Source organism: Aedes albopictus, chromosome 1 (assembly GCF_035046485.1).
Source record: "Aedes albopictus strain Foshan chromosome 1, AalbF5, whole genome shotgun sequence".
Taxonomy (NCBI): domain Eukaryota; kingdom Metazoa; phylum Arthropoda; class Insecta; order Diptera; family Culicidae; genus Aedes; species Aedes albopictus.
Window position 1 is genome coordinate 100,034,171 of NC_085136.1, and position 27,497 is coordinate 100,061,667.

A 27,497-nucleotide genomic window follows, 5' to 3' on the forward strand; every position below is an offset into this window, starting at 1 on the left:
GCGCTAGTGTTCTTAGGAGCTTCCAGTTCAGTTTGAACGTCGTATATCTCGTGTTCTGGACCACCTAGAAGGATACTGTCTTGCGGAACGTTACTCAGTAGACTGAAACTTTCTAATAGAATACAATTTAGTTCGAGAATCACTCACTGCGTGGCGCTAGTGTTCCTAGGAGCTTCCAGTTCAGTCTAAACGTCGTATATCTCGTGTTCTAGACCACCTAGAAGGAGTTGGCAAAGTGTTATATCTCGTGTTCTAGACCACCTAGAAGGATACTGTTTTCGGCAAAGTTGCTCAGAAGACTAAGAGCTTTCACATAGGAAACAATTTAGTTCGAGAATCACTCACTGCGTGGCGCTAGTGTTCCTATGAGCTTCCCGTTCAGTCTGAACGTCGTATATCTCGTGTTCTAGACCACCTAGAAGGATACTGTCTTCGGCAAAGTTGCTCAGAAGACTAAGAGCTTTCACATAGGAAACAATTTAGTTCGAGAATCACTCACTGCGTGGCGCTAGTGTTCCTATGAGCTTCCCGTTCAGTCTGAACGTCGTATATCTCGTGTTCTAGACCACCTACAGTCGAACCTCCATGAGTCGATGTTCCTTGACTCGATATCGACTCATGGAGGTAAATTTTTTCATACTTAAAAACATTTCTAGCTTACTATGATGGTTTCTAGAAACAGCTTTCCAAAGGTTTCCGTTCCACTACTCGATATTTCCATGAGTCGATGGTCCCTTCAATATCGATTCATGGAGGTTTGACTGTAGAAGGATACTGTCTTCGGCAAAGTTGCTCAGAAGACTAAGAGCTTTCACATTGGAAACAATTTAGTTCGAGAATCACTCACTGCGTGGTGCTAGTGTTCTTAGGAGCTTCCAGTTCAGTTTGAACGTCGTATATCTCGTGTTCTGGACCACCTAGAAGGATACTGTCTTGCGGAACGTTACTCAGTAGACTGAAACTTTCTAATAGAATACAATTTAGTTCGAGAATCAACTCACTACCTGGCCCTTGTACTGCTAGAAGCTTCCAGTTTAGTCTCAACGTCATGAATGTCGCGTTTTAGACCACTTAGAAGGATACGGCATGGTTGCACATAAGATTAAAAGCTTTCACGTATCTCGCAATCTGGACCACTTTGAAGGATAGGTTTTTGCCCATTAGACTTTAGACCATTAGAGAAGTTTTCCAGCAGTTCTTTTGGAACTAGTCAATAATTCCTTTGAAAACACTTTCGGCATATTTTTTGACAACTACTTTGGAAAACTATTTTGCTTTTCATTTGAAAATTTATTCATATTTTTTTAATGTTTGATTTTTTATATCTTCGGAAAGTATTCGGAAAGTTTGTTGGCAAACCTTCAAAAAACTCTTTGAGAATTTTATTTTGATCTATTTGATTGATTCGACCATTCCTTCATTAGTTCTCTCCGCAAATTCTTTGTTATTATTTTTGCATTCATTTTTCAATACATATTTTCTTTGAGTATTTGTTCTGCAATTAGAATGGAAATGCGTTGGAAATTTCCTTTGTGAATTTATTTGATAAATACTTTTAAAATTTCTTCCTGCAATTTCTTATGGAATCCCTTTCTGCAGTTTCGTTCGCAAATTAATTGTGATATTTCCATGCAATTCCTTTGGTAATTTTTCAAAATCACACAGTGAATTCCTTTGGAAATAATTGGGAATTTACTTCAAGATTTTTTTGGAAACTTCTTTTGCAATGCTTTCGGAAGTGCCTTCGACAGCTTATTTGGAATTCTTTTTGGTAATTTCTTCTGCAACGGAATTTACTTCAGGATTCCCTTGTGAAATTTCAGTAGCAATTCCTTTGGAAAGTCATTCGGTAATTTCTTGAGGGTGCCTTCAGCTATTTCAACATTCAAACGTATTTGGAAATTGCTTTTTGAAATATTCTGAAATTTTTTGAGAACTTCTTGATTTTTGATGAACTTCTTGAAAACCTCTTGATTTTTGTAAATTCTGTAGGTAATTACGATGATATTTCCTCCGGCCATACCATTGTATTTTTTTTTTTTTTTTCAATTCGTGAGGAGTATCTAATTGAATTTCCAAAGTAATATCAAACGAAATTCTGTAAGGATTTTCTAAAGGAGTTTCCAATGCTGAAAGAATACTGAAGAAATTTTTTAAAATTCAATTTTGCAGAGAGCTGTCGAAAGAATTACAAAAGTAATTGCCAGCTAAATTTCCAAGGGGATTGCAGATGAAACTTCCAAAGAAAGCCATGATGAACCTGCCTACGGCAGAAAATCCCCGAATAAAGGAAATCCCGTAAGAGTTGCCTGATTAATTTGCACACCATCTTCGCCAAAGACCACAGACTGAATATAACTTACACTTGACAACGGATAACATGTAAGACTGTAAGACATTCAGTGGTTCAATGAAGAATTTTCCGTTCGGCGAAATTTTTCTACCGATCGAAATAGGAATCGAACCCAAAATCCGTGGCATACAATATGCCTATAAGGCTGACGTTGCTAACAGTACGATCACGAACCCCACAGTTATGCTGTAGGCATTTTCAATATAATAACTTGAATCAATAGAAAACCCAAAAAAAACGACGTTTAGACTGAACTGGAAGCTGCTAAGAACACTAGCGCCACGCAGTGAGTGAATCTCGAACTAAATTGTTTCCTATGTGAAAGCTCTTAGTCTTCTGAGCAACTTTGCCGTAAACAGTATCCTTCTAGGTGGTCCAGAACGCGAGATATACGACGATTAGACTGAACTGGAAGCTCCTAAGAACACTAGCGCCACGCAGTGAGTGATTCTCGAACTAAATTGTTTCCTATGTGAAAGCTCTTAGTCTTCTGAGCAACTTTGCCGTAAACAGTATCCTTCTAGGTGGTCCAGAACGCGAGATATACGACGTTTAGACTGAACTGGATAATCCTAAAAACACTAGCGCTACGCAGTGAGTGATTCTCGAACTAAATTGTTTCCTATGTGAAAGCTTTTAGTCTTCTGAGTAACTTTGCCGAAAACAGTATCCTTCTAGGTGGTCCAGAACACAGGATATACGAAGTTCAAACTGAACTGGAAGCTCCTAAGAACACTAGCGCCACGCAGTGAGTGATTCTCGAACTAAATTGTTTCCTATGTGAAAGCTCTTAGTCTTCTGAGCAACTTTGCCGAAGACAGTATCCTTCTAGGTTGTCCAGAACACGAGATATACGACGTTTAGACTGAACTGGAAGCTCCTAGGAACACTAGCGCCACGCAGTGAGTGATTCTCGAACTAAATTGTTTCCTTTGTGAAAGCTCTTAGTCTTCTGAGCATCTTTGCCGAAGACAGTATCCTTCTAGAAGGTCCAGAACGCGAGATATTCCACAACTACTTGCAAAATGTAGTGCTATCTCACATGTCCGACATGGTGCCCTGTGTAGCAGATTCCCGGTGGCCAGTGTTCCCGGAACCACTATTTCAACATATCAACACATTCTTGATGGAATTATCTATCAAATAAGACTTTGGTCATTTGAATTGGTGAAAAAATCATCATTCTATAAGAGTTTGATTTTCTGGGTCATAATGACCCCAATGCATTATTCGTAACTTTTTTTGTAGCGCCATTTTGGTTTCACCTTAAGAATTTTTTTTTTTTAAAGACTCGTTTCTGCAAAATATTAAAAGTCAAGAAGTTTCATTACGATAAGTTAACTAACAAAAGAGATATTAATGCTTGAAATCGCGTTTTGGGTCATAATGACCCTAATGCACGACGAAGGTTAATTTGCAAAATTTTTCTCGAAAGAATTATCAAAGGAAAATTCGAAAAATATCCCGAAAACCTTACTAAGAAATTTCCAAATAAATTACCATATTAATTTCTATAAATTTCTATTCTATGCTTACTTAGTTTCCAATGGAAATCACACAAAAAGGCCTTTTCCTCTTCAAAATCAATAGTTCAAAATAATTAAATTATAATAAAAATAATAGTTTCCAATGGAGTTTTCAAAGGAATTTCTGTAATAATTGCCAAAGGAGTTGCTGAAGAAATTATAAAAGATTTGCAAAAAAATTGGACAAATGCTATCTGGAAAAAAATGAAAAAAAAAAAATCTATCGGAGTTGCCACAGGATTGCCCATTTAAAGTATTGACAAATAAATTAACGAAGGAATTTTCAAAGAATATGCAGAAAAAGTTTCGTAATTCCCAAAAAAAAAAACGTGACGAGTTTTCCATGGAACTGTTTTTTCGAGTGGATGCGAGCGAAATTATCAAATTAATTGTTCGAAAAAAAAACATTAAAGAAATATCAGAAAAAAAATTAATTCCGCAGAATTGTTTGAAAGAATCGCCGAAATATTTGTTTTAGAAAGAAATTCCGAGGAAAAATTCTAGGAAATTTGTCGGGGAAATTTCCTAAGAAAAAACTTCTCAAAGTGATGATTGTAGAAGTCTCCAAAAATGTTACCTGATGAAATTTTCAAAGCAATTCCCGAAGCAAGTTTCATCGGAATTGCCGAAGGAATTCCTAAAGAAACTGTTGCATTCGTTAATTTATTACTGAAGAAATCTCAAAGAATGTGTTATGAATTTCAAAAGAATTAAAGCCGGGAATTAAAATATGATTACCAAAGGAGTTTTCAAAGGGATTTTTAAGAGATGTCTTCAAAAATTGTCGAAGAACTATTGAATAACAAAAGTATTGGGATCCAAAAAAGATTTCCGAAGAAAATCCTGAAAAAAATGTAAAAGGAATTGGCGAAGATATTTCCGACGAAATTTTCGAGGAAGTTTCCAGAGTCATTGTCGAACGAATAAGAAAACACACTACCTAAAGAATTCCCACAACAATTGCCTGAGAAGTTGCTGGAGAAATGTAATGAAATTCCAATAGAAATGCTAATCAAAAGAATTGCCAATTAAAAGAAACAACTAAAACGATTGGCGAAGGAAAAAAGAAAATAAGCCAGTTAAACTTCAAATTCAATTGTTGAAGATTTTTTTATATACAGATGAAACTTGTAAAGGATGTGCCAATAGGTGGAGATGTCGCAGAAATAACTGAGAGATTTCCAAAAGAAAATTTAATTGTATAACAAACTGCAAAACAGTTTCCAAAAAAAAAATATTGTCGGGCAAATTCTCTGAGGAATTACAAATTTCTTGTATCTTACATACTTTGTAAATTTTTGGTAGTTTTCAAGAATCACACTCATAATTGCTCTGTAAAAATATGTTTATGTTCACGTAGTGTTCAACTTATAAAACAAAAATAATCAATGTAACGTAGGTATCAACCGAAAATGTAAATAAGTTTACTGATTTTTGTTTGCAATTATTACAAATGTTAGGGATTTTTTTTTATACAAATGATTATATGCATGCAATATAAGTCAGAAGTTGTCGTGGTGAACGTAAAGTTTGGAATGAATATACAAATCCCCTGTATTACTTTTAATTTTGTGAAGATTTAGTAGTTTCCAAGATTTACTGAAAAAACTCAGATCTAAATAAATACAACATTTTAAACATTTCACATTCATCATGAAGACTCGGTTCCAACATTTCGGTAGTCAGATGATTCGGCTTTAGTGGCTGAAAAAACAATAAAACTGGCAATTCCTAGGAAAAAAATCCTAGATACACCAATGCACAGCTGCGGTCAATTTCAATAGCCAGTTTCAGAGCTGCCCCAGCGATGGGGATTGGGAACATCTGAAAAGGGTGCTTCGCTATGTGAAAGGATTGCTGGATTTTGGACTGGTCTTCAACGCGAACAAGACAGCACCGCTACTGGAAGTCTTCTCGGATGTCGACTGGGCCAACGACTCCGTGAGTGAAGGCGGTTTTATTGGGCCATCCGAAATGTTAGACATGTCCGATGCACTGCAAATATTGCTGATGACATGGTAAGAAATAAAAGTAGTCGATTTTATCATTTTCAAGGATTCTTCCAAGAGATGGCTATGTATGCGTAGACTAGCCTAGAACCTGAATCCCTTGAATCGTCTCTGAAAACCTTCGTTACGCCTTGCAATGCCCATGGACCGTTTTCCCTTTAAACCACCTTAGTTTCTGAATTCAGTTTATTCAAAAATCCTCAATCCCCATGGAACACTTTACTCTTCTTCAACCCTCGAGCGATCACGCTGTTGTATTTTGTACAACACAATGAAAAAATCTCGCTTTTTGTATTCAGCTACGGAAGGTTAAACGACCCTGAAAACCTATGGCATACTCTCTTCATCTTCTTCTTCTTCTGGGCATAACTTCCCCACTGGGACAAAGCCTGCTTCTCAGTTTATCGTTTTATGAGTACTTGCACAGTTTACTGACGGCTTCCTCTGCTGACCATTTTGTATGTGTATATAGCGTAGCAAGCACGATAATACTCTTTGATGTATTTTACGTAAAGTTCCTGGATCGACCGGGAATTGAACCCGTCACCCTTAATATAGTTTTACTGAATTCTTGGGCGCTAATATGAGTGCAGCGTTGAAACATGAACAAATGAAATGTAAAAAATATCATTTATCAGGCCACAACAATCCCTACACTCCACATATTATGGTTGCACTCACGGCATAGAATCATTTTATACGTTCAATACTTATATCCAGAAGAATGAATGATTAAATAAATGTTATTTCGTTGTAAACTAACGCCAAATTCCGCCAGCAATTGGAACCCTCAGGAAACATTACCGAACGACCGTGATGTTGCAACAAATTAAACTTCCAAAATTGATCTATCACTCCACTCTCAACACGAATTCCAATTTCCCATCTGTTCACTTGAATGTGATGGCAATTGAACCCCCCGAAACTTCTGCACGTGCATGCCGACCGCTATTACCGTACGATTTGCTCTAGCACGTATCACAAAAAGCCACCAGACCAGACCAGCCCGTCGTCAGTCGGTCAGTCAGTCGACCATCAGCATCCCGATTGTTCCAAATTTCGCCAGAATTTCCCCGGTCATCATGACTGGCACCAAGTACCATCCAAACCAACTTAAAACGTCTGACACCCACTCTCTCCTCTCTTCGCAGGTGGAAATGCGTGGCCTCACCGACGTCATCAAGTTCGACCACCAGGGCTTCCGGAGTGATTTCGTGCTGGACATAGTGGAGCTGGGACCGCAGGGTTTGCGCAAGAGCGGCACGTGGAATTCCACGTCCGGAGTGAATTTCACCCGCAGCTACGGCGAACAGCAGAAGGAAATTGTCGAGATACTGCAGAACAAAACGCTCATCGTGACGACCATCCTCAGCTCGCCGTACTGCATGCGGAAGGACTCGGCCGAAAAGCTGACCGGTAACTCGCAGTTCGAGGGTTATGCTATCGACTTGATACATGAGGTTTCGAAAATACTCGGATTCAACTATACGATCCGGTTGGCACCGGATGGCCGCTATGGCAGTCAGAACAAGGAGACACTGTAAGTATGCGGGTTAGATTTGGAATTGAGTTATTGTTTTTGTGGTTTTGCGATGATGGCTGTACTGTTGTGTTACGTACACTTATCCCATGTTGAAAAACTTGAAGATGAGAAAAAATCGATGAAAGTTTAAAAATGTTGTTGCTTTAGCAATGATTTTAGTGCCCTTTTCCGGCTTTACCAGTCGGCTAGTATGTCTGAAATAGACGTAAAAACTTTATAGGCAAAATACGTTTAATTGGCAAATTGAGAGATAAATTTGTGAAAATATTACCAATTGTTTTGATGGGGTTCGAACCCACGACTCCATATCGCTAGTCCGGCGCTTTAACCAACTAAGCCACAGAACAAGTAACAATTATGCGGAATAGAAAGTCAAACTGGATTCGAAGCACCACCCAAACTTTCACAACTTTGTCTCTCTTTCGGTTCTTAGATGCCAATCTCCCGCACTCTCGCGGTCTACGAACAACAAGTATGAGCGTATTGTTTTAAGAATGTTGATATTGGAGCTTGACTGACACATACTACGCAATTTGAGGGAGCCGAAAGACAACATGAGTGTGGCTTCAAACTTTAACACATTCTAAATAATCAGATCAGTAGAAACCAGGCGAGTGAATGAGCTGGTGCATAAGTAAATAGGTTAGTGAGTTGGTGAGTGTTAGCTGCCCCAAGATTGAATGAATTTGTGAGTGAGTCAGATACATGCGAAAAGTTACAGAGCTGGAATTTGCGAATTGGTGAGTTGATGAGTAAAAGAGCTAGAAAGTCAACGAGTATGGCAATGAGTAAATTGCAGGATTGAATGAGTATGTGAGATCTGTTCCATGAGCGTAAGTGGATGAGTAAGTGAATCAGTGAGTTATCGAGTGAGTTTATAAGCGAGTATTTAAATGAGGAAGTCAATGAGTGAATGAATGAATTGATAAGAGACGAACCAGCCAAGGGCTGAAAGTCTCTCTAATAAAGACAAATCAATCAATCAATGAATTGATAGATGCGGGAGTGAGTAAGTGAGTAGGTTAGAAAATGAGTGGGGCAATGATCTAGTGAGTGAATGATTTAGTTAGTGGGTGAAAATGAGTGAGATAGTAAATTAGTAAGTAAGTGAGTTAACGAGTGAGTTAGTGAGATATTGAGATTAAAAGTTGACGTTGTATCTACATAGAGTTTGGGTCGCGTGCCGTCGTTGAGATGGATTTAATGGAGGGAAAGGGTGTTTTTTTTTCGATTCGGCTGAGATACCAGTAGTAGAATGGTCATCCAGTCTGCATCGAGTTCAGGTCAGACGCAGCTCTTTTTGATAGTTCGGAGTTGCCAGCAAGAAAACGAAGACCAAGCGAGTGTTTTGAACAAGTGAACATGCGTAGTAGTCCGAGGGGCCTTTTGGAATACTGCAGTCGGTAGTTTCATTCCTGTATGTGGTGGAGGCTTCCTTCATATTTTTTTGAATCGTCATAGACGACAGCTTGCGTCTATTTTAAGAATATGTGTGTATTTCTCTTTTCAATATTCTTTCAATGAATTTGTATAGCACGTCACCATGAGTGTCGACTTGGTTTTTGTTTTTGTCAATGTCCAAGATTCATTCATTTCATTTATTTAGTATTACATCAAATTCAAGATAAAACTACTACATAATACACGGTTCGTGGCTGCCGCTCTCCATCCTCGGTCGCGCCCGATGCTCAGCAAGTCAAGCTCCACCTGGTCCTCCCATCGTGCTCTCTGCACTCCACGCCTTCTTGTGCCAACCGAATCAGTTGCAAACACCAGCTTTGCAGGGTTGTTGTCCGGCATTCTTGCAACATGCCCTGCCCACCGTATCCTTCCGGCTTTGGCCACCTTGTGGATGCTGGGTTCGCCGTAAAGTGCAGCGAGCTCGTGGTTCATCCTTCTCCGCCACACACCGTTCTCCTGTACACCGCCGAAGATCGTCCTTAGCACGCGTCGCTCGAAAACTCCGAGTGCTTGCAGGTCCTCCTCGAGCATGGTCCATGTCTCGTGCCCGTAGAGGATTACCGGTCTTAGGGGCTGTCCATAAACCACGTGGTCATTGGGGGGGGGGAGTTCGGCCAATGACCATTTTGTATGGGCTAATAAAAATTTTTGTATGGACCAATGACCACGCGGGGGGGGGGTTGAAAAGTCCCAAAAAAAATGACCACGTGGTTTATGGACAGCCCCTTATTAGCGTTTTGTACATGGTGCATTTGGTGCGTGGATGAATCTTTTTCGACCGCAGTTTCTTCTGGAGCCCGTAGTAGACCCGACTTCCGCTGATGATGCGCCTCCGAATTTCACGGGTCACGTTGTTGTCAGCCGTCAGTAAGGATCCGAGGTAGACGAATTCCTCCACCACCTCGAAAGTATCCCCGTCTATTGTAACATTACTACCCAGGCGGATCCGGTCGTGTTCGGTTCCGCCTACCAGCATGTACTTTGTTTTTGAGGCATTCACCACCAGTCCGACCTTTGCTGCTTCGCGTTTCAGGCGGGTGTACAGCTCTGCCACCGTTCCAAATGTTCTGCCAATAATGTCCATGTCGTCCGCAAAGCACACAAACTGTCCGGATTTTGTGAAAGTCGTTCCCCGGCTGTTGAGCCCGGCTCGTCGCATCACACCTTCCAGAGCGATGTTGAAGAGTAGGCATGAGAGTCCATCACCTTGTCGCAGTCCCCGGCGAGATTCGAATGAGCTGGATAGTTGACCCGAAACCCTTACGCAGTTTTGAACACCGTCCATCGTTGCACACTGGGGCACTTGGTATCTTAAAACGCAGTATTTTATGAGCATAATTTTTGTACTAATTTACCCAAAACAGTAAACTTTAAACCCAATTTAGAAAAAATCATTAAATATCATGTCTGAGATTTTTTTTACATGAAAGCTAATGTATTTTTTAGGTGATTGCCGATGAAAAAACTTGCCCGAACTTGCCCGACTGCAATAACGTCCTATATACATTTTGCGTGATTTTCGGGAACTTTCTACATAAAATCAATGCATATCTTATTTTTTCCAACTAATTTCCTCGGTATATGTTTTATTTTAGTATTTATGATTATTATAACTCGAAAACGGACTTTAAATTTGTTTAAAAACGTATTTTAATGAAAAAATCGATTTTAGGTAGGTATTTTATAAATCGGTTAATATCTCAAGAATAGTAGGCTTTGGAAATTTGACGTCTTCAGCAAACTTTTTCAGCATAAATAGCCGAACAACTTTGCCGAAGACACCATATCGCTAAAATGAAAGATGGCCAAAATGACTTATAGGACTTTTATGCGAATAACGTAAGAAAAATTGACTACCGCTCAGAATATCGACCATGTCCACAGAAATATTTTCCTGGGATTGAATCGACTGTATGGTACAATTAACTGTTTTTGGCTACGCAGTCATAAAATGAACAAACGACGTTATTTATTTGCCCAACGTTTCGACACGGGGTTTGTGTCTTCCTCAGGGGGTACTGTAATTGATTATTTTTACTAATACTGTATGTTAATGTCTAGTTGTTTAAACTTACAATCTTTGTGTCGTTATTTGTCCTATGTTTCGTCTAACTATAACTGTCGGATCACGCCTAGGGGCGGGACAGCGTCTAATACCGGCTCTAATACTGCCTAATAAATATTAATGTTCTAATCTTCACCGTCATATGACTTGTTTTTTGGATAGTATGTCATGACTTTTCCTACAATAACTAACAACTGTCACGAAGACGCGAGGTGGAGGTACGGTATGTTCACAATTTTTCTACAATTTGTTCGGTTAAATACTTGAATTTCTATTCATTATTTTAGCTGGGAAAATAAACTGATCTTCGGCCACGGCTCCAGCATATACATATAATCGAGGACATGGCTATCGAAAGTCCATGGCTGGGAGGCTAGGAGGAATCATAAGAAATGGCTTTATTAAATATCTCGAGGAAAATGACCACTGGTGTTGGTTGTTAAAGTTTTATGTTGCATGAAAATAAAAAACTGGACTGTGAAACTGAGACTATCATTTGTACTTCCCTTGGACGTGCGACGGTGCGCATTCTGCCATTAAAGCATTTTACTTTAATGTCTCTGAGGCGTTTTTGAGCTAGGGTATTTCTGCTGGTTCCAGTCAATAGTCAATAACCAAGCCAATCGAATATCGAATAATCTCCGGTGATGTGACCTCAATATTGTATAAGATCTTCAGACCAAAAGATACGACACATTCGACAAATAAACTTCTGTGTGATAGAAGTACGCATGGACACAATCACGACTGTTTGCAGTTGTCCGTCATTTGCTGGTCCCAAATTGATTCTCTTGGTATGAGCTGGTATGAGAAGCTCAATAAGAGAGCAAGATATTGTCGACTTCAGTTTTCTAGTCCTGATTCATTTACAAATGCAACACAAAAACGATGAAACAACCACGATCATATTTTTTTCTTTTCATTGTTATCACGGTTGTCATTCCAAATCAATTCAGCGCAATCGACGTGGCTTACTTTGTTCAAATTTGGTAGGGCTATGGGATTAATATTTCCTAATATTGCTAATATCGCTAATTATTATTAGAGCTGTCCCGCCCCTAGGATCACGCTGTTTTTGGTACATGCTGTAAGGTTTGAATGTGTTACATAATGTGGAAACTATTACTGAATATACCTTTTTAAAAACTAATCTTACACTTTAAAATTTCTGATTTTTCTCGCACAACTTGTACTGGCAATGGCGCAAACTTTCTACTCTACTTTCTTCTATCTTTCGGATTGATTAGCGTGCCCTATCGGTACAATTGAGTCCCTCTCATCGCTAACATTTCTCTTTGGTGCATTTTGTTCCCTTCTACTTTTTATGTCGTGCAACACTGCTGCGTATGTCGTACTCAATCTATCTATGTCCGTTCGTTTATTGACTGTGTGGTCTGTGTTAGTGATGTGACACATCTCCAGGAATGGAAGTGTGGATTGTTTATAACTGTGGTCAATAATTTGTGTGCGTTCTAAATCGAATCGGTGATTTTGTTCTACACAATGTTGTATTAGTGCTGTGGTGGTCTCGATCACCGTTCAAATGCGTGCACGAATTGCTAGCAGAAAACGGCCCATACACGAGTAAAGTCGACAGGACAATAAACCGGTTCAAGAAAGCTATTCTAAACCTAGAAATCCGTCAGACTTTCTACAAAATCGGACAGATCACCAGGGAAATGCAGAGTTTGCGGTACAACATACGGGATCTGACTAGCGAAAGCGTAACAGAGGAGTTCGTAGCCACACAACACCAGGCCCACAGCAGTTGGCTGAGTAGGAAAGAAAGGCAGACAGCGAAAAAGCTCGACAACCTCATACGCACCCCAGACTGCAACGACAAACAGGTACCAACACATAACGAGCGAGCAATTCTCAATGCGACCGAGCTGGAAATCCCTGCGAACACCCTACATCTTCTGAGCCTAGGTCCAAAATTTGCTCTACCTACGACATCGCTAGCGCAGATACCTTTCTATCATCTTCTCGCCGACACAGAACAGATCCTTCTCACCAACACCGACAAGAAGGTCCAGGACAGAAATCGTTGCAAGATTGTGAATGTAACCCAGAATTTCATTCACGGTTTTCGGTCGATGGTAGATACCCGCGACAGCACAGCGAAGTTCTGTGTCGCGGCGACAAAAACGACAAAAAGATACCTGCATGAACACCCAGAGATATGCGTGCTCTCAGCAGATAAAGGCAACAGAACGGTCGTCATGATGCGGGAGGATTACGAACAGAAAATGCGAACGTTGGTGAATGATGACACGACTTACGAAAAAGTTCGTTCTGACCCCACGACAAGGTATCAGAATGGCAACAACGCACTAGTCAAACGGCTGAAGGACTTGAAGCTCATCGACTACAAGACAGCTAAGGAATTAACTTCGAACAACGCGATTTGCCCCAGGATCTACGGCCAGCCGAAAGCGCATAAACAGAACCTACCGCTTCGGCCAGTCATCCCCAACGTTACAGCACCGACATACAAACTCGCCAAGTATATCGCCAATGTCCTCCAAAACTCGATCCACAGTCCCTACAATACGGCCAGCTCATTTGAGTTCTGCGATGAGGTGAATAACATCACACTCCCAGAAGGATACGTCATGATTTCTCTGGAAGTGATTTCCCTGTTCACAAACGTACCACGACATCTGGTCACGAAGAACATCATCCAGCGGTGGAATGAGGTAGATACTCATATCAATCTGGACCTGTTTTTGGAGATCGTCGAGTACTGCATGGAGGCCAGTTACTTCTGCTTTGAGGGGCAGTACTACAAGCAGACATTTGGGACGGCTATGGGAAGCCCGCTGTCACCGATTGCGGCGGACATTGTATTGGATGCAGTCATCGCTCAAGCTATGAAGTCTCTACCGTTCGAGATAACTATTTTCAGAAAATACGTGGACGACATTTTCATGGCGATTCCACGGGGCACTGAGCAACAAGTCCTGCAAGCATTCAACAATGTTGAACCTAGAATCCAGTTTACCATCGAAACCGAGAAGGACCAGAAATTAGCGAGATCGTAGTGTGCTGCGCCCGAGTACGGACGCAAAAATTTCGCCCGCGTGTTTTTCTCGCGTTATCTGTCAATTCCCTGAATTTCATTAATTGCAAATTTTGTGATCCAGAAGATTTTTATTACGTGAATATATCAATTTTGTTTAATGGTGGAAATTTATCGAAGTGATATTCGGAAGTGTAGATTTCATAGCATGGTTTGTGGAAAAAAAGATGTGAAAATAGGTCCGGAAACGTGACTGGAAATCTGTGAAGAAGAGAAAAGCTGCGTGTTTGTGTGGGCAGAGAAAGAACTGAACCGGACGATCAAGCTCGAGTTACAGTGAGAGGTACCGATGTCAGGACGCGACGCGACGTGGGATTCCAAAAACCGGTGAGAGAGTTCTATTTGGAAACCATCCATAAATGATGCAGCACTTGAGTGAGATGGGGAAATCTTTGATAGTGTGTGTTTGGTAGTGTGAAAATTATATTTATCATAACTATGAGTTTCGAGCGCACAATTACGGTTATATTTTAAGGTAGATGTTATACCTTGTAATGTAATTTGGACTCCCGAAATACATTTCTACAGCGCTGATGCGACGGCGGAACAGGTGTTTGATTTTTATCAGGGTGGACGTGTGAATTGCGCCCATTATGAATTTCAGGATGATCTTGATGGTCAAGGAAACAGCAGTGTGAGAAAATGCAAAGCCGACGCCAATCATACTTTTAATATGCCATTTCAACTATGGTGAATAGTTGGGTGATGCTTGAGGCGGGAAGAGGGGGCGATTGTGCAGTATTGAAGGTGTAAAACTACGATTAAAACTAAATTGGTTTTAATAATTGCTTCTATGATTTGAAGGCTTGAAAAAATTATCATGAAAGTTTGCTAAAAAGTGATATGCTTTCTCCGGTTCTGCCGCTGCTACAGTTTCCACAAGTTTCCCGTGGTCATATTTGACCTCGTCCATCGATTTTCGTAGTCGCAACAGAGCCGTTTCAAGGTTTACTTCGTGCTGGACTTCGTGTTGTTGCAATTGTGGTTTGTTGTGATAATAGCCATATCCAACCCAGGATGAGGATGAAATTAATTTCTGTAAATCATCATACGACTTTCTGAAATTATCATTTTCAATTTATCTGCCATTTGTATTTGTAGCAATTTACCTATTTTATTTTTCTGTACATCCGGGGAAGGGAACATTATATTTTTTTCTCGTTTCAGAGAGCGAGTAATGGCGCTTAAGCCTAGGCTATGAAGCCAGGACATATGGAGAAATGCCTGTGTCCCATCCCAGGAGAAGAGACGCCAACGGAGTGTGCATTAATCTTCTTAGCAGCACCACTCCCAACGATTTTATATTCAAACACCATTCCCCTAAAACGAAACGGTTGGTACGGTTGTCCCCGTTTCTTCCTTCATTCAATTCAAAAAAGTTTGTCAATCATGTTATTCATAAGTGGATAACCTGATTGCCTTAAGTTTTTGAATTATCTTCCAACCCATTAGTCTGCACAGTGGGCCTGGCCGTTTTAATATTTGTGTCACATCATCTCTGATATGCTGCAAATATTAATGCTGACAAGAAAATATCGGAAGAAATTTTGGTATTTCCAGGATGCTTTTCAATACTGGCTGTGCAAGCACTAGAATAGAATAGAATAGAATAGAAACCGAGAAGGACCAGAAATTAGCGTTTCTAGACTTGACTGTGATCAGAAACCCAGATCAAAGCCTAACTACGGAGTGGTACGCAAAACCTATAGCATCAGGGCGCATGCTCAATTACAAATCCCATCACCAGTCTAAACACAAGATGAACGTGGCCAAAAATTTCATCCACAGAGTGTGGTACCTTACACGAAACAAGTCCAAAGATGAAATAGTAGCAATCATTCACCGACATCTGCAGCTGAATGACTACCCCAGACAATTAATCAACCGATTAATAAACCTGTACGAGAACAAGAAACAGTTATCCACACAACGCGCCACCACCACTGTGATCGAAATAACCGAGAACACCCAAAGCCGACCATCACGCCAGCCTCCCACCCCGCCAGCCATTCTGCCAGCCGTTCCCAGCCCGTCCACACTGATCGAAATCAATGAGGACACCCAAAACCGATCATCTCGCCAGCCTCCCACCCCGCCAGCCATTCTGCCAGCCGTACCCACACCACCCACACTAAACGTTATCACCGAGGACACCCATAGCCGACCATACCGCCAGCCGCCCACCCCGCCAGCCATTCTGCCAGCCGTACCAACATCCACGCCACCCGCACGGACCGAAACCGTCGAAAACACCGATCAAAGCCGATCAACACACAAGTCTTCCACCAGTCCAGCCACCGAATCTACACAACTCGAACCACTGCGCCCACCAATGACCCCCAGCCAGATGCAGCAACAGCACGAACCACTTTCCCACCATCGAAGTGCATCTTCTGGTGATAATCACGATCACCCAACATCACCTCCACAAAACACGATCTCCAATCAACCAAACACAACAAATCCTGCAGCAGAACAACCTGAAACTACAAACAATGTTAAAACATATAGGGCAATCCCGTACATACCTGCACTTTCCCAAAAAATCATCAACATACTAGCCAAAGATTATCCCAACTTGACAATAACAACGAAACAGAACCGAGTAATCAAAAGCCTCCACACACAAGTCAAGCAACCTATAATCAGAGACGATGTTAGTAACACAATATACAAAATACCATGTAGTAACTGCGAATGTTGCTACATTGGAATGACCACAAACACACTTAGGAAAAGACTAGCAGGGCACAGATCAAATGTAAACAGATTAGATAAGCTGATAAATGATAACAACACAAACACAGAAATAGCCAAGACTTCACTGATCGAGACCACCACAGCACTAATACAACATTGTGTAGAACAAAATCACCGATTCGATTTAGAACGCACACAAATTATTGACCACAGTTATAAACAATCCACACTTCCATTCCTGGAGATGTGTCACATCACTAACACAGACCACACAGTCAATAAACGAACGGACATAGATAGATTGAGTACGACATACGCAGCAGTGTTGCACGACATAAAAAGTAGAAGGGAACAAAATGCACCAAAGAGAAATGTTAGCGATGAGAGGGACTCAATTGTACCGATAGGGCACGCTAATCAATCCGAAAGATAGAAGAAAGTAGAGTAGAAAGTTTGCGCCATTGCCAGTACAAGTTGTGCGAGAAAAATCAGAAATTTTAAAGTGTAAGATTAGTTTTTAAAAAGGTATATTCAGTAATAGTTTCCACATTATGTAACACATTCAAACCTTACAGCATGTACCAAAAACAGCGTGATCCGACAGTTATAGTTAGACGAAACATAGGACAAATAACGACACAAAGATTGTAAGTTTAAACAACTAGACATTAACATACAGTATTAGTAAAAATAATCAATTACAGTACCCCCTGAGGAAGACACAAACCCCGTGTCGAAACGTTGGGCAAATAAATAACGTCGTTTGTTCATTTTATGACTGCGTAGCCAAAAACAGTTAATAGAAATATTTTCTCTGAAGACACCAAATGAGTATCTCGACATCTCGACGAGCTAGAGGTTTTTTCCATGTATTTTCAGTTCTGCCCCAGTGTGCGTTGCTTTAATCAGTCTAGTCAGCTTCCCAGGAAAGCCGTTTTCGTCCATGATTCTCCATAGCTCTGCGCGGTAGATACTGCCGTATGCCGCTTTGAAGTCGATGAACAGGTAATGCGTTGGGACCTGGTATTCACGGCATTTCTGGTGGATTGTACTAAGATCTGGTACTGTACGAAGATGTGGTCCGTTGTCGACCGGCCGTCGATGAAGCCGGCTTGATAACTGCCCACAAACTCATTCGTTTAAGGTGATAGACGACGGAAGATGATCTGGGATAGCACTTTGTAGGCAGCATTCAAAATAGTGATCGCCCTGAAGTTCTCACATTCCAAATGGTCACCTTTCTTGTGAATGGGGCAGATTACCCCTTCCTTCTACTCCTAGGTGCCCATTTTTCTGGGCTCATCTTGATGAGTTCAGCTGCGATACCATCCTTACCAGCTGATTTGTTGGTTTTGAGCTGGTAAATGGCATCCTTAACTTCCCTCAGCGTGGGAGTTGGTTCATTTCCGTCCTCCGCTGCACTGGCATCGTCGTTTCCTCCGTTGCCGTGGCCACCCGTGTCTGCGTTCTCCACGCCATTCAGGTGCTCGTCGAAGTGCTGCTTCCACCTTTCGATCATCTCACGTCTGTCTATCAAGAGGCCTCCGTCTATATCCTTGCATATTTCAGCTCGTGGCACGACGCCCTTGTGGAATGCGTTGAGCTTCTGATAGAACTCCCGTGTTTCATGGGAACGGCACAGCAGTTCCATTTCTTCGCACTCCGCTTCTTCCAGGCGGGGCTTTTTCTCCCAGAAGAGGGGGTCTGCTGTTTCCACTTCTGTTTGAAACGTTCAACGTTCTGACGGGTCCCTTGCTGTAGCATTTCCGCCCTAGCTGCGTTCTTCTCCTCCAAAACCGTTCTGTACTCTTCGTCGAACCATTCGTTCCGTCGATTCCGTTCCACGTACCCGATGGTGCTCTCGGCTGCGTCGTTGATGGCTGCTTTCACTACTGTCCTCCAGCAGTCCTCAAGAGGGGCCTCATTGAGCTCGCCCTCGCCTGGCAACGCGGCCTCGAGATTCTGCGCGTATGCTGAGGCGACATCCAGTTGTTTTATTCGCCATGGTACGGTCGTCGGTACCGTACATTGTTGATGACGGAGAGTTTTGAGCGCAGTTTGACCATCACCAGACAGTGATCGGAGTCGATGTTGGCGCCACGATAGGTCCTGAAGTCGGTTATGCCGGAGAAGTGCCGTTCGTCAATCTGAACGTGGTTAATTTGAGATTCGGTCTGCTGTGGTGATCTCTAGGTGTAACGATAAGGGAGGCTATGTTGGAAAAAGGTGCTACGTATGGCCATATTTTTGGAGGCGGTGTAATCAATGAGTCGTAGGCCGTTTTCGTTCGTCAGCTGGTGGGCGCTGAACTTACCAATCGTCGGTCTGAATTCCTCCTCCTGGCCTACCTGTGCGTTTAAATCTCCAATGATGATCTTGTCGTCGTGGCTTGGGCAGCGATCGTACTCGCGTTCGAGCTGCGCGTAAAAGGCGTCCTTGTCATCATCAGTGCTTCCGGAGTGTGGGCTGTGCACGTTTATTATGCTGAAGTTAAAGAACCGGCCCTTGATCCTCAAACTGCACATTCTTTCGTCGATCGGCCACCAACCGATCACGAGCCTCTGCATATCACCCATCACGATGAAAGCTGTTCCCAGCTCGCGTGTGTTGCCGCAGCTCTGGTAGATGGTATGATTACCTCTAATTGTTCGCACCATGGATCCTGTCCAACACACCTCCTGCAGCGCTACGATTCCGAATCCGCGGTCCTTCAGTAGATCGGCGAGTATGCGGGTGCTCCCAATGAAGTTGAGAGATCGGCAGTTCCACGTACCGAGTTTCCAATCGCAAGTCCTTTTTGTTCGCTGGGGTCGTTGCCATTGGTCTCGGTTCGTATTATTCTGTTGCTAATATTCCGCTACACCAAAATTCGGCCAACTGACTTCACTCAGTCCTAGGATCTCAAGCTACATACGGCATGCCTCATCAGAAGGTCGGCTCCAGAGGCACGTTCTCCTCCATTTGGGTAATTTGTGCCATCATTTGGGCTTAGAGTCCTTCCCTAACACTCGGACGTCAATCTGCCGCCCCTAACACGGGGAACAGACACTGTTGTGAGCCACTCCTTCTAGAGAACAGATGCTCATGCTTCTCTGTAGGCTTAAAGTTCCAAAAGTTCCCACCGGAGTTTTTATTACCCGATCTTCTCTAAAGTTGCTCGTAATCTCCGGCCGGTACCACGAGGTGGTGGAGATATAAGTTACTGGGTAGAGGCTAGTGATCTCAGTGATCTGAATTACTCGATAGCCAGGCTTTATCGTTGTCAGCACATTTACTATCAATAATCTTAACGCATGTTTTCTAACAAATTACCATAATAAGTTTGAATTGTGAAGTTTCTCGATTGCTTCGAATAATCTCCACAACCGCCTACATCGTTCATAAAGATTTTAATCCCATGAACAAATAACGACTTCCCCATTGCTACTGACTCGGCACCTACCACAGCCAAATTCGCTAACCACACGTATTCTATATGAACTTAATCACTACCAGTAGTAGCAGCAGCTAACCTCATTCTCACAATGTTTTTTCCTTCTTTCCTTCCTTTTCCCAAACCAGCGAATGGGACGGCATGATAAAGGAGCTGCTGGAGCAGCGGGCGGACCTGGCCATCGCCGATCTCACCATCACCTTCGACCGCGAGCAGGTGGTGGACTTTACGATGCCATTCATGAATCTGGGCATTTCGGTGCTGTACCGAAAGCCGGTCAAACAGCCGCCGAATCTGTTCTCGTTCCTGTCGCCGCTGTCGCTGGACGTGTGGATCTACATGGCAACGGCTTATCTGGGCGTTTCCGTCCTGCTGTTCATCCTGGCACGGTGAGTTTCCTAGTCTCTTTTTTTATTTTTTTGTAATACCTGTGTCTATGAAGGACTTGTGCAGCCTAGTACGGTGAACGGCTGTATAGCTGTTACTGTTACCGTGAATGAGAATTTTCGCGCGACCAGTGCATGTGGTGCACAGTGGGTAAAAAGTAAACGAAAATTCTAAGGGAAAATCAGGAAAATGGAGCACAATGAAGGTAGGAGACTGAAAGAAATGGAACATTTTCGGACATTTTACCCACTGTGACACATCGTGAATGGTCTTGGTCAGTGATGACAGGAAAGGAACGACAACACTGCGAATTAATGGCTTGTGGATAACAGCGACTGTAATTTACACTCCGAAACGACTCAATGACGACGACGACTCGAAATTCTGGACCAACGACGATGGCCACAGAACTGGAAACTAATCGTAAAACGCAACAAAAAGTGACCTGACAGGATGGAAGTAACAAAATTATGTGTTATTTTGTTACAATGTTTTTTTTTGTAAAAATGTTTCCTTAACATTTGTTGCTAAAAAAGTAAAAAATCATTATTTTCTTCAAACAAAAAACAAAATTTCCTAAATTTTATGGATTATTTTCAAAATTTTATGAACTTTCTCCTATTTTTTAGGGATTTGATTTGCTATATTTGAGGAATTTTTACCTTTGCAAAAAAAGTTTGTAAAAAAAATATTTGTATATATTTTATGGATTTTTATTTTTATTTTTGAGGAACTGTTTCCCCTAATGGATAATTCTATGGATCGTTCCGTTTGTCTCTCAGATTAGTTTATGAAATTCTGGAATTTCTTACTGACATATCATTTTAAGGTATCATTTTCTATCTATCTCTCTATCTTTAATTTTCTACCGATAGAATGATAACATCGGGGAATCATGCAAGATTCTGAGGAATATTTAAAAAATTTCAGGGGATCGCTTGAAAAATGTTTCTTCTTTTGTTTTCATATGCAAAAAGAGATTTTCCCAAATTCAAACAACAATTTCCATTAGATGTCTATTGGCTTTTTTTTAATTACTCGGTATTAATCTCTTCCTGATTTTTTTTTTAAGTTCTATTAATATTTTAACCATTCCCTTGTGTATTTCTCCGCGAGTTTGATTCGAACTTATCCACCAAAATCTATATGAATTAGCCTGGAAATTTCTTTGTCCATTAGGCTGTCCCAAAATAATCGATGTTCTAAAAGTCAAGGTGCTCAACTCTTAAACGAAAAATACGCATATTTGAAGCATTTTTGTAAAACATTTCGAATTTCTAAAAAATCGTTTAGAGGTTCGGTCAAAGCAATTTGTAAAAAATGACCCTTTTCATGAAAATTATCAAATAAAATATTTTTCTAAATATATTTGTTTTCTAGAGAAATGGCGCAAATAAATAGTACTATCAGATAAAACTTTCATGGTTGAAAGTAAAACAAATTGTACCTGCATGTTTTTAGTAAATTTTGATGGAAAATGTTCAAAAAATAGACCTTTTACCAGCCCTGGCGGAATCTCTAAACGATTTTTTAGAAAATCGAAATGTTCTGCAAAAGTGCTTCAAATATGTATATCTTTCATTGATGGGTTGAGCACCTTGACTTTTCAAACATCGACTTTTTTTGGGACAGCCTATTGTCCATGCATTTGTAATAGAAAGACTTCGGCAGTACTTCTAGGAATTGATTATATAATGCATTACGATTTGGTTTCAACGATGTCTTTGGGATTTTTTTAGGAAGTCTTCATTAGCGATTTCTTTGTGAATTTCTTCAGTAGGGTGCGAGCACCGGTTTTGGCAAGTCTAAGGGAAATAATTTTTATAAAAATAACCAATAATCCTATGAAAACTACCAATGTGTCAAATGAAAGGTTTCAATCTATATTATGAAGGAAAAATGCAGAAATCAAGTCAAAACTTGATTTTTGTATTAAAAGTGGCACTGACCAAAATAGAAGCATTGCCGTAGTTTTGGCCATATTCTCATGTTTGGTATCTATTTTAAGCAACCGCGTGTAGTTCTTATAAGAGTGGCCAAATAAGAAGCACCCCTTAAAATACACAAAAATAAAAAAAAATAAAAAAGAAGCACCCTGGCCAAAATAGATGTATGGGAGCTGAATTTTTAAGAAAATACATTTTTATTTTCCAGTTTTTAATAAAAATGTATGGTTTTCGCAGCTTTGATCATCATACTGTATTAGGATCTACCAGTAAAAAATAAATTTACGCCGATTTCGATCCCAACAAGCACTATGGCCATAACTCTGGAATGGCCAAAACTGAAGCTTCTATCCTAGTTGACGTTTTGGCGTTTGATTTTAAAAACAATAAATTTAGGATTTTCATTTTAAAAAATCTACATTTTCTTCAAACAGTCAGAACAGAATGAAAAAAATTAAAAATAAACATATGAGAACTCAGAAAAACATTCTGGTGAATTTGTTTTATGTTGGAAATTTCTCTAGATGTTTCTTTGAAAACTTCTACGACAACTGCTTTTGAATTCCTGGGGCAATTTCTTTGGTTTTTTTTTCAGTATATTTTTTTTGTATATTATTTGAATATTTCATTAACAATTTTACTAAAATTCCTTTGGTTATTCCTTATTAAATCAAAAGTATTTTTTTTTTTAGATTTTTTTGTAATTTTTTTTTTGGAATTACACTGGAATTTTTGTAAGTTTGTCTTCGCCAGTTTCTTAAAGAGTTCATTTCGTAATACTGCTCGGCAATTTATTTGCTTTTTTAGTTTTTCTTCATGTGTACTTAAACTTAAAGCTGACTCTAAACTCCAGCAATTTATTTGACCTTTGAAAGTGGAGGGATTTTCATCGAATGCACAATAAATGTTTGGAAGTTGTTCATAGATTTGCCAGCAAATTCCCAAAAACTGGTATTCTTCAATGCTGTTTCCATATAAAGTCAACGGTTATTTCGATAAAATGTATTGCTATTTTCTAATTATTAATTGTTTTTAATAAGTTTTCAAGTGTTTTGAGCATCACTTCAGAAATTTTTGACATATTTTTGAAAACTTCCAGACCATTTGTTTTGAAAATTGTCTTGAAAATGTATTCGTAAATTTTGAAAATTTCAAAGAAACTAGTAAAGGAATTCGCCAAGCTTTGACATTATGGATTAATGAAGAAATTAGAAGGACTAAACCAAAAAATTAAAGAACAAATTCTAAAAAGCTCGCAAAAGAATTCCCAAAAGGTTTGTTATAAGTATTGCTAGGGAAATTCAAAAAAAAATGTCGAAAGTTCCCAAATCAACTTTTAGAAAATTTAGCAAAGATATTCCCAGAGAAGCTGCTGGAATTCCCTAAGTAATTCCTAAACGAATTTTCCGAGAAATCTCTGTAGAAATTTCCAAGTAGTTGCAGTAGAAATATCCTAATAAATAACTGTAAGTATATATGAGGGAAATTCCGAAAAAAAATCACAAAGAAATTGCAAAAGAAACTGTTAAAGTAAGTGCGAAAAAAGCCTAAGGAATTTTCAAAGGATTTGCCAAAGAAAAAAAAAACAAATCTAAATTTTCAAGGGGTTTCTATTACTGTTGGACCAATTCTAAATGGAGTTGCTAAAGCAGTTTTTAAAGTATGTACTTGCTGAAAAATAATCCAAAGAAGAGAAGTGTCCAAATAAGATACGAAAGGCGAAATTCTACAAAAAAAAAAACACTAGGAAATAGCAAAAGGCTCCTTAACCAAAACTGCCGGAAGAGCTGTCAAAGGAAGTGTCAAAATTGATGGATCAATTCTAAAAAGAAATGATAAATCAGTTTTAAAGGAATTTTCGAGAATAAAAATCACATAAAAAACTTGCGGAAGAGTTCTTATAAGAAATTGCCGAAAGAAATTCTCCATGGCATCTTCAAAGGAATCCAGCACAATTGCCGATGAATATATCTGAGAAGTCTCCGAAAAACAGTCCTAATAAAAAGGCCGAAATATCTACCCAAGGAACTTCCTTTTAAACTTAACGCCAAAAGATAACGCCAAATAATGCTTCCAATTTACAAATGAAAAGCCATAGGCCAAAAGTTCCAATTTAAAAATGAAAAGCCAAAAAATGAAATTCATACCTAGCTCAATGCTATTGGACATTTATTCAGCATTCTATCTATGGAATATCATTGGGAACAGTTTGGCCTTGAAATTTCCTCAGCAATTATTTTAGTTATGCAATAACTTTTAGAATTTCTTCAGCAAATTCTCTGGGATTTTTTCCCTTTAATATTTATTAACGAATTGAAGTGGTGCACTGGCGTAGCCACGGGGGGGGGTTTTAGGGTTAAACCCCCCCCCCCCAGAGCCGAAATTTGTGGAACAAATTTTCAGTATAAAGCGGTTTGCGACGATAAAAATTTTCGGCTGCGCCGCTATTTCCAAACTACGAATACAATTGCTCATTACTGTTTACAAAATGTAAGTGTCAAATAAAAAAAAGTATCATTGACTGTTGAAAACCCCTCCCAGAGACAATTTCTGACTACGCCACTGAAGTGGTGACATATAGCTATAAGTGGTATCCAATAATAGCTTAGACGAAAAGTTCCGAAGCAGAGGGATATTATTTTGCTAATCGAATCCATATTTTTTTGCAAAAAAATACTTTAATTTTTAAAGCTGTGCACAAGGATGTTTTCGATCATCTGAAAATCATTTGACTCATTCGTTTATATCTCAGTTCTGAAGCCTAATGGTGATGTTTGTTGGTGATGCCTAAAATGTGATGTTTGACAAACTTGTAGATTATTGTTTTTCCTACAATTATCACCAAGGACGCCATATTCTAACTCTTATATTTACGGCGTAAAAGTGTTAGTGATAGGCTCAGTGTACCAGTTATGGCTATAGTACCTCAAATTCGCCATAGTTGATTTTCAACCTTAGACGATGCAAATCAACAAGAAAATGTTTGTGAACAACAGATCACGTTAACAAAAGATAATTGCACTCATTCAAACTTCACAATTTTCCCAAATTATGATAGAAATAAATCGTTTTCCTTAAAATTTCGGCTTCCTTGCACCCTATTTCGCCATAGTGTCCCAGTTATGGCTAATCTCATAAGGAATGCATGCAAATAGTGCGAAGTGGAACCGAAATTACCAAGTGTGTCCATAACTGGTACAGGGTTCCTATCATTGGCACACGCTGTAATAAATACTAGAAGTAGTTTTGGTTCCCTGTTTGTATTTTTCCTGTAAAGTATGGAAACTAATCAATCATTTAACATATCGACGACATCCGTCGGTCTTCTTCTTATTTTTGTAGAAATAGTTTTCCTTAGGTAGTGCGATAACTGGTACAGGCACCCTATATAAAGTCAACGACAATTTTGATCAAATTATCTTATGATGGTTTGTACAATATATTTAAGAATCCTTATGATATTCCTTAGGCAATTCCTGAGGGAATTTCTTTAGCCAATACATTGGAGATTCCTTCCGCAGTTTCTTTGTATAAGGTTGAAACGAACGGGGTAAGATGAAATAGCGGGTTAACTTTATGTTATCTAATCATGACAAACAATTTAAATGCAATAGCACATAGTTTTTCAATCAAGCAATCTTTTGTGAAATATTTCCAAATTGTATTTAAATCATTTTCAAAACTTTGCGTTTCATATTGCCCCACCCGTTTCAACTTGCGCGGTGTACCTTATTCCTTCAGTAATTCTTTTGAAAACTCCTTAGGGTTCTTTAAGTTTTGTTCGGCGTCAGTTTAGGATTTTTCTCGGCATTTTTTATTTAATTTCATAAACCGTTTTTTTCATTTTTTTGCGATTTCTTTGGAAATTTAATAAATTTCAATAGAACTACTTAAGGAATTTAAGTAAAGGAAGCTTTGACAGAAAGAATTACAAAAGTAATAAACGAACAAATAAATAAAAATAAATCCTAAAATGTTCATAAGGCAGCATCTATTAACCCGGGAGCGGTCGCGTCGTGTATTGAGTACACGCACCTTGAAAAATGCACGCTTGTGATACACAGCGTAAACGTGGTGCTGTTGAAGGTGATCGAAGACGCGACTGCACGAGGGTTAATTACGTAACGCTAAAATCGACATTTTTTTACTCCCCTCCCCCCTGCGTAACGCTTTTTTGTATGAAAATCCTATTGTTTTTTTGTTTGGACCATAACGCTCGGCCATACTCCACCCTTCCCCCTAGATCCTTACGTAATTAGTGGATGGTGTCGAAGAAAACTGCCAAAATAATTCTTATGAATACTGCTAGAGGAATTCCCAAAAAAGCCGGGAGCATTTCCAAAGAATTTTCCCGCATCAACTTTTTGAAAGCTTGCCGAAGATAATCGCGTAGGAGCTGCCGAAAAATTTTTTGAGGAATTTCCAAAGGAGTTCCGATAGAAATTCTTGAATTAAATCCCAAGGACACTGCTTGAAAAGATTTAAAAAGGATTGCCGCACAAACGTTCAAAGGAATTATCAAAGAACTTTATAAAAAATTCAGAGGGAATTTCCATTTAAGGACAGACTTGTTAGAATCCCAAAATGGCCGCCACAATGGCCGAATTTGGCACCTACTCACGATTTCGGGCACACAAATCTCTTAATAAACAAAACCAACGCACCTGATATTTTTATTTTAAGCTTTTTACAAGTAAGCAAAAACAGAATAATAAAATACACTGTTGTTTGAAGCTTGCTTCTTGAGATTTGTGCATCTGAAGTTCTGATACTCTGTTCAAGCGGGATTTCAAGACGTTTGTCCTTAAGAAGTTCTCGAATTGCCTGAAAAACAAAGAAAAAGACGCTGATGAATTTTCCAAGGGAGTAACGTGAAAATACATGGCCTTAGGCGTTATGAAGAAATTTTGGAATACAAAAAACTCATACAGAAATTGCAAAAGTAATCCTCAAAGAAATTGCTTGTTGTCAATATAAGCATCACAAAAATGC

The 27,497-nt window shown here is 39.7% G+C and overlaps 2 protein-coding genes and 1 long non-coding RNA gene across 4 annotated transcripts in view; all 3 read left to right on the forward strand.

The window, feature by feature from the left end:
• Window positions 1-27,497, forward strand: part of LOC109398396 (glutamate receptor ionotropic, kainate 1) — a 693,316-nt gene that overhangs the window by 638,785 nt on the left and 27,034 nt on the right. The window contains exons 10-11 of the mRNA XM_062845084.1: window positions 7,040-7,428; window positions 20,301-20,561. Of these exons, the coding sequence (XP_062701068.1) occupies window positions 7,040-7,428; window positions 20,301-20,561 (650 nt within the window). The remainder of the gene's footprint in view (window positions 1-7,039; window positions 7,429-20,300; window positions 20,562-27,497) is intronic.
• Window positions 11,019-17,536, forward strand: LOC134285070 (uncharacterized). Its single transcript, XR_009996122.1, has 3 exons — window positions 11,019-11,180; window positions 11,245-12,364; window positions 17,354-17,536. It is a non-coding gene; the product is annotated as an uncharacterized LOC134285070 (long non-coding RNA).
• Window positions 15,655-17,545, forward strand: LOC134285069 (uncharacterized). 2 transcript variants are annotated; one of them, XM_062845088.1, is made up of 3 exons: window positions 15,655-17,243; window positions 17,315-17,386; window positions 17,444-17,545. In XM_062845088.1, the coding sequence occupies exon 1, from the start codon at window positions 15,760-15,762 to the stop codon at window positions 17,170-17,172; it is 1,413 nt and encodes a 470-aa protein (XP_062701072.1). In that variant the 5' UTR covers window positions 15,655-15,759; the 3' UTR covers window positions 17,173-17,243; window positions 17,315-17,386; window positions 17,444-17,545. The 2 variants fall into 2 exon arrangements, with proteins under 2 accessions (XP_062701072.1, XP_062701071.1); XM_062845087.1 differs by having other exon boundaries at window positions 15,655-17,386.

Excerpts from the sequence above, each read along its gene's own strand:
- LOC134285069 (XM_062845087.1), top strand. The coding sequence starts at position 15,760 with ATGCTCAATTACAAATCCCATCACCAGTCTAAACACAAGATGAACGTG.